Here is a 12,179-nt window from a genome sequence, read left to right as displayed (position 1 = left end):
AAGCTAGGACTCACATTTCACAGGGCTATTACGATTATAAATTAAAAACTGCTCACACACACATTCATATATATTTAGCCTAAATGAAGTTGGAAGAAAAAAATCAGTCATTACATTCTGGGACAGTGTTTTCAATGGTGGGTGTGACAAAAAAATTTAATGAAAACAATAGAAAGTATCCATTTATCCTATGGAATAAAGATACGTCATGGTCATTGTCAAATATACGTAATACAGGCAGTGGTTAAAAAAGTCAGACAACACTGCTGTGGGTAAACACACTATACTCAGACCCACAGGACCAGGGCATAGTCCAATCCATCATATTGATGGACTCATGAACTGTCTGGAACCTCAGTTCTAGCTAGTGTTAAGTGAAAGGAGCTCTTACCATACACAGGTAATTCTCACCTGGGCAAAGTTCTTATGTAATTTAACCAAAAAACTCCACCAAAAGTTTAGAGTGAGAAGATGTCATTATTACTTTTAAATCCTGGTGTATTTAAGGCAAATAGTCTCAATACAGGATATAATCAAATTGCAGTACACCTCAGTGATCTGATAGTTAGTCACAAACTTAATACAAAGGCACGGGTACTGGATAAAAAAATAAGTGTTAAGTTCTTGAAGGTTTAAATTAGAATTCCATAAAGTGCTTTTTATAAAATCTTATATATATTATAGTAATTAAGTGGATATATTTTCCTTAACAAAGGCACCTTGAAAAATTATTGACACATGGCAGTTTCTCTTGCCTTTTTCTTTTTGGTAATTCAAAGTCTTTTCACATGTCTTCTTTTTCACTTTGTTTTAATTGTCTTTAACAGACCATCATCTGAACAGCCCACTCTGTTTCACAGTGAGGTGAGCTTGTCACTTTAATGGTGAATTTTTTAGGCAGTCTAAGGAGTTGAGCACTTTGTTTAGTGTAAATTGATTCTTAACGATTTAAAGAAAATTGTATTCAAGTGGCAAATCTGAAGGCAGCAGACTAATTCAGAGTCCATGATTTGAACAGGTGTTAAATACATGTTTTATCTTCAAGGTTTTCTGCTGTTTTCTCAGGACCATCTGGATATAAGTTGACAGGTGTCACAGGTATAACATTCATTTTATCCAACTGAAGAATTCCTCTGAAATATAAAGTGATTAATTACTATCAAAACCAAACATTTCCTCTAAGTTTGACAATAAGATAGAGCTACTTTAAGGTTATAATTAAATATATATATATATATATATATATATCTAGGTTCATTTCAGTTAATAGTTTGTAATAGTTGTATAAACTCTGAATCCAAAGTTCATTTTCACCAAACTGACTGAGGGGAACAGAAAGGTATAGGAAGTGCATTACTTGGCACTGCAGGAGGAAGGAAGGGATTGAGCATGGACCGCTCTCCAGAGCAGACACTAGATCTGCACAGGGCGGGCGAAAAGAGGGCGCACGCAGCTTTCTAACCAAAACTCACTGCTGGATTGTACCCTTAGACTTTAGACTCACTGCCATTGAGTAGGATCCAACTTATGGCGACCCTCCTTGGGTTTCCGAGGTGGTGGTATCACCTCACTACAGAAGTAGATTGCCCAACCTGCCTTCCAAGGAGTGGCTGGTGAGTTTGAACTGCCAGCCTTCTGGTTAGCAGTCAAATGCCTTAGGCACTGTGCCACCAGAGCTCCCAGTTCTCTGTTACACAGGAAGAAATGGGAGTCTCAAAGACCTCATAACAGGCAAGAGGCAAAGGAGATGTTCAAATCAGGTCTATTTTTTGGTGAGTCCCATGGTCTTTCCAACATAGTACACTGAAATTTAGCTAAGCCCCAAACTGCTCATCTCCATTGAAAGTTGCTTCTATTAAGACTATGAAAACAACCAATCATTTAACTTGTGAAAATGCTAACAATAAATATGTTTTAAAATTTATTATAAAACTAGTAATTACTTATGGCCAAACAGCAACAAAAAAATCAATACAGAAGAAGGAAAGTGCTAAGTCTCTGCACCTCTGCTCTCATTCTCACTCATCAAAGACAGCGTTTCTTTGTCATTCCAAACCTTTTCTATGCATATACACACAGACACACACAATACTTGTTTTACCCAAATGGGATCATACTGTTTGGCAGCTTGCTTCTTCCACCTCATCCATTTTAAATTTCTTTCCACGTCAGTATGCAGGCCTCTGTCTTTTCCAGCTGCCGAATGCCCCTGCTTGTGCCCTGTTAGCTAGTCACTCAAGCCCACAGACTCCTGTTTTGCTTTTGTGTCCTATTACAAGTCATGCTGCAGTGAATATCCTGGTAACTCTTCTGAAATTAAATTCATTTTTTAAATTGATACTTTGGGGAAGGAAATACATAGTGAAGTCCTCTTGTGTGTATCTCAGCATACACACCGCATTTTCCATTACAGATACTCCTATACTTACCACCCCCTACTACACTGAACAGTGTGTTTCATTCATACTTGAATCCCTAAAAGTATCTTGATCATACTAAGTTTTCAATGAATGTCTTTATTTTGCTGGAAGATGGACTAGAAAAAAAAGTAGGCCTTTCATTTCCCTCCTACTTGTCTGTCTTACCCTTATGTTTCTAATCTAAAATACAGTAAATGTAACTTACTTTTTAATCATTAAAAATGCCAACATTATTTCAATAAGTAAGAAAAACTTACTTGTATTCACATACTGGGAAAAGCACCTTTAAGATGGTTATTACCACAGTTGCTCCTGTAATTCCAACCACCATGACATTCAAAAACATAAAAAATACAGGGAAGATACTGCTCCAGAACCTGCACAGATCTTTCCTGAGCTTCTCCATCCACTGACACATGACCTGAAAAAAGAGTTCTGATGAGGTCTGTGAGTCTCACTTGAACTCTAAGAATAAACCAAAAACTTCATCCTGGTTGTGGGGTATTAGGAATATTCTGTATCTTAATTATATTGGTGGTTACATGACTGTCTACATTTGTCAAAAGGAATCTTAACTACATTTAAACTGGGTGCATTTGATTTTTAAATGTCCCTCAATAAAGTTATTTACAGTTTTTAAAATTATGCCCCAATAGTACAGGCACAGAAATGTTAATATCCTTTAAAATGATTTATACTGTTGTCTAACTATCAATCAAATGAAAATTCTGCTAATTGACAAGAAGTTAGTTGAGCTAGTCCACGGTAAACAAACACGCAGTAACACATCTGCTCAGGTGGCGGGAGGACAAGAGAAGCCAGTGAGAGAAACACGTTAGTAGCTTTTAGAATAGATGGGAAGTTCACTGTGCACAAGACATGTTTCTGTCCTTGAGGGATGAGAGGTGACACTGAGGAGTCCATGCTGGGATGGACTGTGAAGACAGTCTGTTCTTGAGCTGTCTTGCTCTGAGGGAGAAATGTCAGGCAGTAAAATGTGGTCTGGGTTTCTCCAGCAAGCCCAAATCCCAACCTTCAGTGAGATCATCTTCAAGGTATAATCTTTGGAGTCCTTTGAGACAAACTATAGATCCTGCTCATGTAAATGGAAATTATTTTGGGTAAGAGGTCTAACTTGTAGTATATGGGGAGATAACAGGATACTCTGTCTGAACCCTGACTATCTTCCCAGTCAGCAATATTAATGTCATTGTTAACATATAAGTACTTGTTGTTGTTAGATGCCATCGAGTCGGACCTGACTCATAGCGACGCCTCCTTGGGTTTCCAAGGTGGTATCACTATGGAAGTAGATTGCCCCATCTTCCTTCCGAGGAGTGGCTGGTCGGTTTGAACCGCCAGCCTTCTGGTTAGCAGTCAAGTGCCTTAGGCACTACACTACCAGAGCTCCTATATAAGTACTTAGTAGGTGCCAAAGAATATTTATATGTAGTGCCATGTAATTTAATCCTTACAACCATATGAGATAGGCACTACCTTTACAGATTAAGTGATGTCCCATTTTACAGATGGAGAAACTGAGCTTAGAGAGGTTAAAATCTTGTCCAAGATCACACAATTAGTAGATGGCAGAAATGGGACTGAAATCCAAACAGGCTGACGCCAGAGAGTATACTCTTAACCACTGTCCTTAATGCCTATACAAGATCCTGAGAGTACCATGGGCACGTATGAAAGGTAGGAGTTACAGAAGAAACAGAGAAATGGGAATAGAGAAAAAGAAGAACTGTAAGTGAAAATTTCCAAACACATTGAAATCCAGTGCCTTGGTAATCCTGATCTGGCTACATTATCATTAAGTGAAATTTAAAGAACCCAGGAATACCTTACATCCCATCAAACAGTGATGAGCCCCTTACTAAACAATACTTCATGATTCAAATCTCCATGGTTTCCACTCATTTTAAATGCTAGTATATTTATTTAGTTATGTATTTGCCATAACTGCTTATAATATAAAGATAACACCAAATACCTGATTTACCTTATATGAAGATGGAGGCTCTGCTCTGAGAGGAGTTTCAGGTAATTTGCCAGGTAAAGCATCTTCATCTATGGTGGTTTCCACATTCCTGATAAGATACTGACTGGTGGTCTGCAATGAACCAACACTTTCTACTAAAGAGGAAGAGTAACATTACTCAAGTGCTTGGGCATGCTGGTATCTCTCCTAGTCCTCAGACTATGGTACCACTAACATTTAGGATGGCAAGAATATACATTTTACCATGGGAGAAAAAAAAAACATTTACTTGATTGTTCACTGACTGAAATACCAGAAGGACATTTCATTTAGCTATCTATAACAGAGTCCAAAGTTCACTTTCACCAAACTGACTGAGGGGACAGAAAGGTACAGGAAGTGCATTACTTGGCACTGCGGGGAGAAGGAAGGAATTGAGCATGGACCGCTCTCCAGAGCAGACACTAGATCTGCACAGGGCGGGCGAAAAGATAGGGTGCACGCAGCTTTCTAACCGAAACTCACTGCTGGATTGTAACCTTAGACCTTAGCTAGCATTTCTCTTTTTGTTACTGAAGCACCTGAGCAGAGAGTAGATCTCTGGATTGGATCCAGCACCAGCTATGAAAGATTATTTGATGAACATTGACAGTAATTATAACTATGTTACTGCTACAGGAATAGACAAACAGATCACCTGAACAGAAGACAGTCTACAAATAGACTAATGTACATGGGAGCTACAGCAGTTATGATTCTGTCACAGTGAAAGTCAAAATTTAACAAGTTCTATGTTACAATGGAAAAATGAATCCTTTTTCCTCTAAATGAACCTTTGTGATGTTCTTACACACATCCCGTGATAATGATCCTGAGGAAGAACAGGTCATTTCAGCAGAACAGCACTGTGCTAGTAGCACTGATCACATCTATGAACACTTGAGACAGACTCTACAAGTCCTTAAATAGACATACACGGGAATACGTGTTAAAAAGCATTTCTGAAAGATTACATCCAAACATATTATGATTAAAAGTGTATAGAAGTTTTACAAATCTTGTAAAACGTTAGAAAGCTCAAGACTATATAAAAAACTACCAACCAAAGAAATGGTTCTCCTAACACACTGAATAACGGTCTTTAAACTACCTTTTCTGGAGAGGTTGGGAAGAGTAAATAAAATGTCACTGTCCCGGGAAATGGAATACAGCATGCTTTCTTCCAAAGGTAGCATGTGGTTTGAATGTCGGAGTATTCCCTGGTTCTTAACTAAAATATCAATTTCAGTAACATCCTTTTGTTGAGCCTATGAAAGAAAAAGTAAGTCATTACTCTGTATTTTAAATAAGGACACAAGCTCATAAGAATTTAAAACAGAATTTTCCTGCCTGGATTCTGTACCTAAAAACACTTGTTCTAGTCAGACAATTGTGCTTTATTTTCCTCCCACTCTGAAACATTTAATTCACAACTTTAATCATATTCCTGTCTCTTTAGCACTTAAAAGTATTAGCTTTGAGTCCTGGTGGTGCAGTGGTTAAGTGCTTGCCTGCTAACCAAAAGGTCAGTGGTTCGAACCCACCAGCCACTACACATGAGAACAGTGTGGCAGTGTGCTTCTCTAAGATTTACAGCCTTGGAAACTATATGGAGCAGTTCTACTCTCTCTTACAGGGTTGCATGAGTTGGAATCAGCTTGATGGCAATGGTTTGGGTTTTTAGTAGAAACTTACAAAGCCCTGGTGTTGCATTGGCTAAGCACTCAGCTGCTAACTAGAAGGTTGGCAGTTCTAGCCCACCAGCAGCTCCATGGGAGAAAGATGTGGCAGTCTGCTTCTGTAAAGATTGTAGCCTTGAAAACTGTATGGGGTAGTTCTATTCTGTCCTCTAGGGTTGCTTTGAGTCAAAATCAACTCGATGGTACACAACAACATAAGCTTACTCTCAGTTACATTTCACTTAGAGAAACTCAGCCAGAAAACATGGGTAGCAGAGGTATGGGCCAAATTCTCTTCATTTACTTCCTTTGTTTAATGATGGTCATAACATTTTAAAGTTATATAAACATGTATGAATATGATCAATATTTTTTAAAATTAAGACATTTCAAAATGCTACAAGTAAACAAAAATTCTAAATGGATACAGGTAGTTTCTTACCAAATTGTTCAACACTCATTTAATACGTGTATAACACCTAACACAAATTCAAATCTTTACAATTTAATATCCAATTAATAAGCATACTATCTTACTTGTTTTCCATCAATCTCTACTACCTCTTCTTGAATGACAATTAGTTGCAAACTGGAACCAGATGTCATAGGCCACTCATGAACTAAAATCCTTACACTGACAATTCCAAAATATCCTTTTTCATCCACATTTTCCAGATTTTCATTCTTCACTATAAAAAAAGAGTAGTGACAGCTTTAAACAAAAATTGCCACCAAATCTGCTACTGAATTTGATTATTTTGATGACATTCACATGGAACAAAACATTTATACCAACTTTTCTGGCTTTCTTCATCCCTGAACTCATTGCTGCTTCAGATTTATGGAAACAAAGATGATCTGACAAATCCTTACAACTGATTGTATTCATCTGAAAGGGGAAAAGTGCTTGATGGTCTTTACTTTTGCATGAAATACCACACTAACAACATCTTTTTTCCTATTATTTTATATTGGTTGTCACTGAGGGACCAACATGGCAGATCACAGAACACAACGGAAGACATAGTGGATCTCATGGGTCAGCAACATAAGCACAATCATGCTTCAAAATCTCCTTCGTGTCCTGTCATCGTCGGAGAGAGAAGGAATGGGGAAGAAGGAAAAGTCTGTAATGACATGTTAATGCACGGGGCGGGGGTGGAAATGGCCACTGTCTGGAAGGAAGGGTAGTGATTTGAACCCACCTACTGGTGCCTGAGGGAGCTCTGGTAGCATAGTGGCTAAGGCACTTGACTGCTAACCAGACGGCTGGCGGTTCAAACCCACCAGCCACTCCTCGGAAGGAAGGTTGGGCAATCCTACTTCCGTAGTGATACTGCCTCGGAAACCCAAGGAGGGGTTGCTATGAGTCGGGGCCGACTCGACGGCACATAACAACAACAACTGGTGCCTGAGACAAAAGGCCCGGCAATCTGGAAGTTCCCAGCCTTGAAAACCCTATGGAGCACAGTCCTACTTTGAACACCTGGTGTCACTATGAGTCAGAATTGACTCCACGGCAACTGGTTTAGTATTTTGGGGGTAAGATCAGCTATGAGTCAGAGCCAGCTCACAGGCAGTGTTAGCTGTTGGCCGTGTTCCTCTCTAGTTAGGGTCCCCTCCACCCCAACTCTAATGGAGATGGGCTAAGCCAACTGCAGCTAGTTTATAGGCAATGGCTACTCTATCACAGTACAGCGTGCCAGAGAAAAAAGAGAAAGCAACGTATGCCAACGAAACTGCTGCTAAAGGAACACTGAGTCTCTACACCTCATGTGTTGACAATCTAAGGATCACTTGCCAAACAGGAACAAGATGTAGGTTTTGATGTAGACCCAGCTGTTTAACCAAATTCTGTGTCTTCATAGGGCTTTTCCCTGCGGCTGGAATGCTCTCTACCACCACACCACCACACTGTCAATAAACGCCTACTTACTTAGGGAGCTCAGTCTACACCCCTACAATGCTGACTTTACTGTGTGCAGCTCTTGGTGTATAAACCTGTTTTCCCGACTAGACTGAGTTCCTGGAGAATGTGTGTGATGTTATGTCACACGTTATGTTAATGGGTCATGGGGGGTTAGGCCCCAGTTCTCAGTGCTGGCAGACTGAGCTGACGTGAGCAGCCAATCAGTTTGAAGGCGAGTTTCGTTGGAGTTGTGGCCTGCATCCAACATACATGGGTGTTCTGGCAAAGCCCTCCCCGCCAAGCTCTGGGTGCTTGGAGAAGCCTCCAGCCAGCCCGACCTGCAGAGTTTGGATTCGCCAGCTCCTGCAACCTCATGAGCCAGCAGGAGAAGCATTCATCCTGCTGCCTGATCCCCAGATTCAGGGCTTCCAGCCCCCACAACTGTGTGAGCCATTTCCTTACGTAAATATTCCTATATGTATTTATATATTCATTTCATTGGTTTTGCTCCTGTAGAGAACTCAGCAGAAGACAGTATGTGCCAGGTTTGCTGCTCTATAGCTTTTAACAGTGCTTCCAGCCAGAATTATAAATATCTAATTTTAAGTAAATATGCCTCACACACTATATACAATGTCAGTTGGTTCTAAACCCTAACTAGGATCAGAATCAACTGGGGAACAATCAAGATGCCAAAGCCTCACCCCAGTCTTCATGAATCAAAATCTCTGGGCACATTTGTAATTTTTAAAACATGTATAGATGTTTCTACTGCAAATCAAGTGAACTCCCTTTTAGCTAAAAGTGATTAACTCTTCATAACACTGCTCCTCCTTGACCTCCCTATTTCTGTTTGTGCACTAGCCTTCTTCCAGTTACCAAGGTAAAAATTTCGGTCACTTGGGACTTCTCCTCAGCCTTCATCTTCTGCATCAACTTAGCTGCTTACTCAGGGTCATTCTGGCTCTAAAGTCTCATATTGGTCCTTTTCCATCTCCTCCCAGTACCTAGTTCATTAGCCACTGACAACTGTAATAAAAAGGAGCACTGGTGGCGCAGTGGTTAAGCACTCTGCTGCGAACTGAAAGATGTTTGAACCCACCACCCACTCTGCAGGAGAAAGATGTGGCAGTCTGCTTCCTTAAGTATTACAGCCTTAGAAACTCTATGAGGCGACCCTGTCCTACAGGGTCGCTATGAGTCGGAGTTGACAATGGCAGTAAGCACGATTTTTTTGTTTACTACAATAGTTACCTATTATCTCTTCTTCAGTTCCTCTCCCTCCAAACACAATAGTGCTGGATTAATCTTACTAAATTCTGTTTTGTCACCAGCCTCTTTGCACACAATCCCCTGAGGATCCCATGGGGGCTTCTGCAGGCTCCTTACCTTACACTTGTTGCTCTCCACTTTATTTGACTCCCTTACATACTTCAAGGCTCACAACTATAAGACTCCCCTCTCTCATGGACCATCTCAGTGTTTTAATCAACTGTTTACCCATTGGTCTCCCTCACTCAACAGTAGGCTCGTGTGTGTAGCACAAAGGCTAGGGCACTATAGTTCAAGACATTCAATGAATAAGTAAATGCGGTCATATAAACACATCATAGTGGTGACTCTGTAGCCCTCAAATATGTTGCCTCTGCAGTAGACTCAAATTAAATTTAAAACTACCACCAAAAAAAACCAAAACCACTGCCATCAAGTTGATTCTGATTCACAGTGACCCTTTCAGACAGAACTGTCCCGTAGGGTTTCCAAGGCTGTAAATCTTTACGGAAGCAGACTGCCTCATCTTTCTCCCATGGAGGACTGGTGGCTTTGAACCACTGACTATCTGCTTAGCAAATGCTTTTAACCACGATGCCACCCTCCTTTTAAAACAACAAAAGCCCTCCACATTCACTCTTAACTTCCCCTACTGTGGTAGGCAGCTTTCAAGAATGGCCCTCAATGATCTCTGCCACCTGGAGTTCATGCCTTTGTGTAATTCCCTCACACTGAGTGTGGGCTGGACCTGGCGACTTGTTTCTAACAAACAGAATACAGCAAAGTGATGGAATGTCACTTCCATCCAGATTATAAAAGACTGACTTCTGTCTTCTGGTAGTCTCTCTTGTCCACTAGAAGATGAAGCCAGCTGCCATGCTGTGAGATGCTCGACAGAGAGGTCCACGTGGCAAGGAATCGAGAGAAGCCTCTGGCCAAAATCTCACAAGGAACTGAGGCCTCCCTCCAACAGTTCACAAGGAATTGAACCTTGCCAACAATCACAAAAGTGAGCTGGAAAGCACATCTTTTCCAGGTGAGCACTAAAATGACTATATTTTTATGAGATGCCCAGCACCAGAGGACCCAGCTATAAACCAAGCTCAGATTCCTGACCCCCAGAAGCTATGAGATAATATTGTTGTCTTAAGCCACTAAGTTTTGAGTTGATATGTTGTGCAGCAATAGATAACTAATACATCTACCAAAGAAAACATTTTTTAAAAAGTAAGGACAGAAGCTTTGTTATTGTTGTTGCATTTAATGCTTTGAAAGTTCTTGCTGTAATTGGATCAGATGGGCTCTTATTCCAACAACCTAAGAACAAATTCAGTGCAACAACCTGTACGACTGGAAAGATGGCTGTACTAGAGGAGCCAGGCTGCATTCCATATCACATTCCCAGTGAGGACAATGCCAATGGAATTATTTTTAAAACTAGTAATAGCTCTTCTTTTTCTGGCTTAATGGATTAGCTGGTAGCGGACCAGCCCTCTCACTGAGAATCACTAGAAAACTTATACAGAATTCACACACATATACATTCAAATCCCCAATCTGACTGCAGGTATCAGAGAGCTAAAAAGCCAGCCAGTACTTGAGGGGCCAAGAAGGGGACACGGAGGTGAGTCCAATATTCTATGGTTATTTTCCCTACAAGGCATATGCCAACTCTGAAACTGAATGAGTAGAAAAGTTGAAAAGCAGAGTAGAAAGAAATGACTAAGAGGCAGAGACGCTAAACACTTTTTGGCAGTCTCCTATAGCTGGGGACAAAGGAAGTTAAGGCGAGGAAGGTACTCAGAACTTGCAGGGACAAGACCCTGGAGAGAAGAGGATCATAAGTAAGCTAATATTCTATGCACTTCTTCCCTTTGAATCATTTGCTGATTAGTCAGCGGGGCTGAGGTGAGAAAATGGGTTTATCTATAACAATGAGAAGTTAAAGCAAAACTTTTGGCAGGCTTATGATGCTGGAAGTTTGGGGCACACAAAGGAGGCGAGGTCCTGCTAAACAACCCAAGTTTTCAATTGGGACCTATGAACAGCTGTATCTGAGAAGAGTGGATAAGAAATAGACTAGGCCTCACAAAGATGGAAATCCAGCCTTGAATCAGTTCCATCTTTGATTTAATTAACATGTTCTGTTCCTTAAGACCATGACTGCCAGGGGTCAGAGCAGACCCTGTCTGCAGGAAGGTAAAACCATCCAGTGCCTTTATAATTTCTCACACACAATATAAAATAATAACAAGACTCACCAGGGAGAAGATCAAGAGAAAAAAACAGACTCATAGGAGCTCAAGATATTAGGGTTAACAGACATGAACTTTAAAGTTACTGCAATTAATAGGTTCAAGAAAATAGGTGATAAAATAGAAACTTTCATCAGATAACTGGATATGAGAAAAAAGAAAAGAAATGGAAATTCCAGAAGTAAAGTTCAATAAATAAAATTAACTTAATTAGACACAGCCAGTGAAAGAATTTGTGTGCTGGAAGAATGGGAAGAAAAAAGGATGGAAAAACAGAAAGTAGTGGAAGACATGTATGGGAACCTGCAAGAGGATCTAACATGTATGTAAGTGAAAAGTAAGAAATAAAGAAAAGAGAGGATGAGACAGTAGTGTTAGTTGATGATAAAATGTTCAAAATGTTTCCAAAAGACACCAAGCCCTAGACTGAAAAACCCAAGTCAGGGTAAATAAAAGAAAACCACGCCTGTACCATTTCACAGTAAAACTACTAAAAACCAAAGCAAAGATAAAAAATTTTAAAAACACATATCTGACAAGGGACTTATCTCTAGAATTTATAGAACACTTCAACACCTCAATAACAAAAAGACAAACAATCCAATTAAAAAATGGGCAGAA

The 12,179-nt window shown here is 40.1% G+C and overlaps 1 protein-coding gene across 1 annotated transcript in view; it reads right to left on the bottom strand.

The window, feature by feature from the left end:
• Positions 1–1,021: 1,021 nt before the first annotated feature.
• Positions 1,022–12,179, bottom strand: part of GINM1 (glycoprotein integral membrane 1) — a 28,198-nt gene continuing 17,040 nt past the window's right edge. The window contains exons 4-8 of the mRNA XM_007943203.2: positions 6,660–6,811; positions 5,555–5,711; positions 4,426–4,556; positions 2,678–2,841; positions 1,022–1,133 (exon numbers count right to left, since the gene is read on the bottom strand). Of these exons, the coding sequence (XP_007941394.1) occupies positions 1,022–1,133; positions 2,678–2,841; positions 4,426–4,556; positions 5,555–5,711; positions 6,660–6,811 (716 nt within the window). The remainder of the gene's footprint in view (positions 1,134–2,677; positions 2,842–4,425; positions 4,557–5,554; positions 5,712–6,659; positions 6,812–12,179) is intronic.

The sequence above is a fragment of the Orycteropus afer genome, unplaced genomic scaffold (genome assembly GCF_000298275.1).
Source record: "Orycteropus afer afer isolate SDZICR_OR568_19922 unplaced genomic scaffold, OryAfe1.0 scaffold00101, whole genome shotgun sequence".
Lineage (NCBI taxonomy): Eukaryota > Metazoa > Chordata > Mammalia > Tubulidentata > Orycteropodidae > Orycteropus > Orycteropus afer.
Note: the sequence above shows the minus strand (reverse complement) of the source record. Positions and strands in the feature narration are given on the sequence as shown.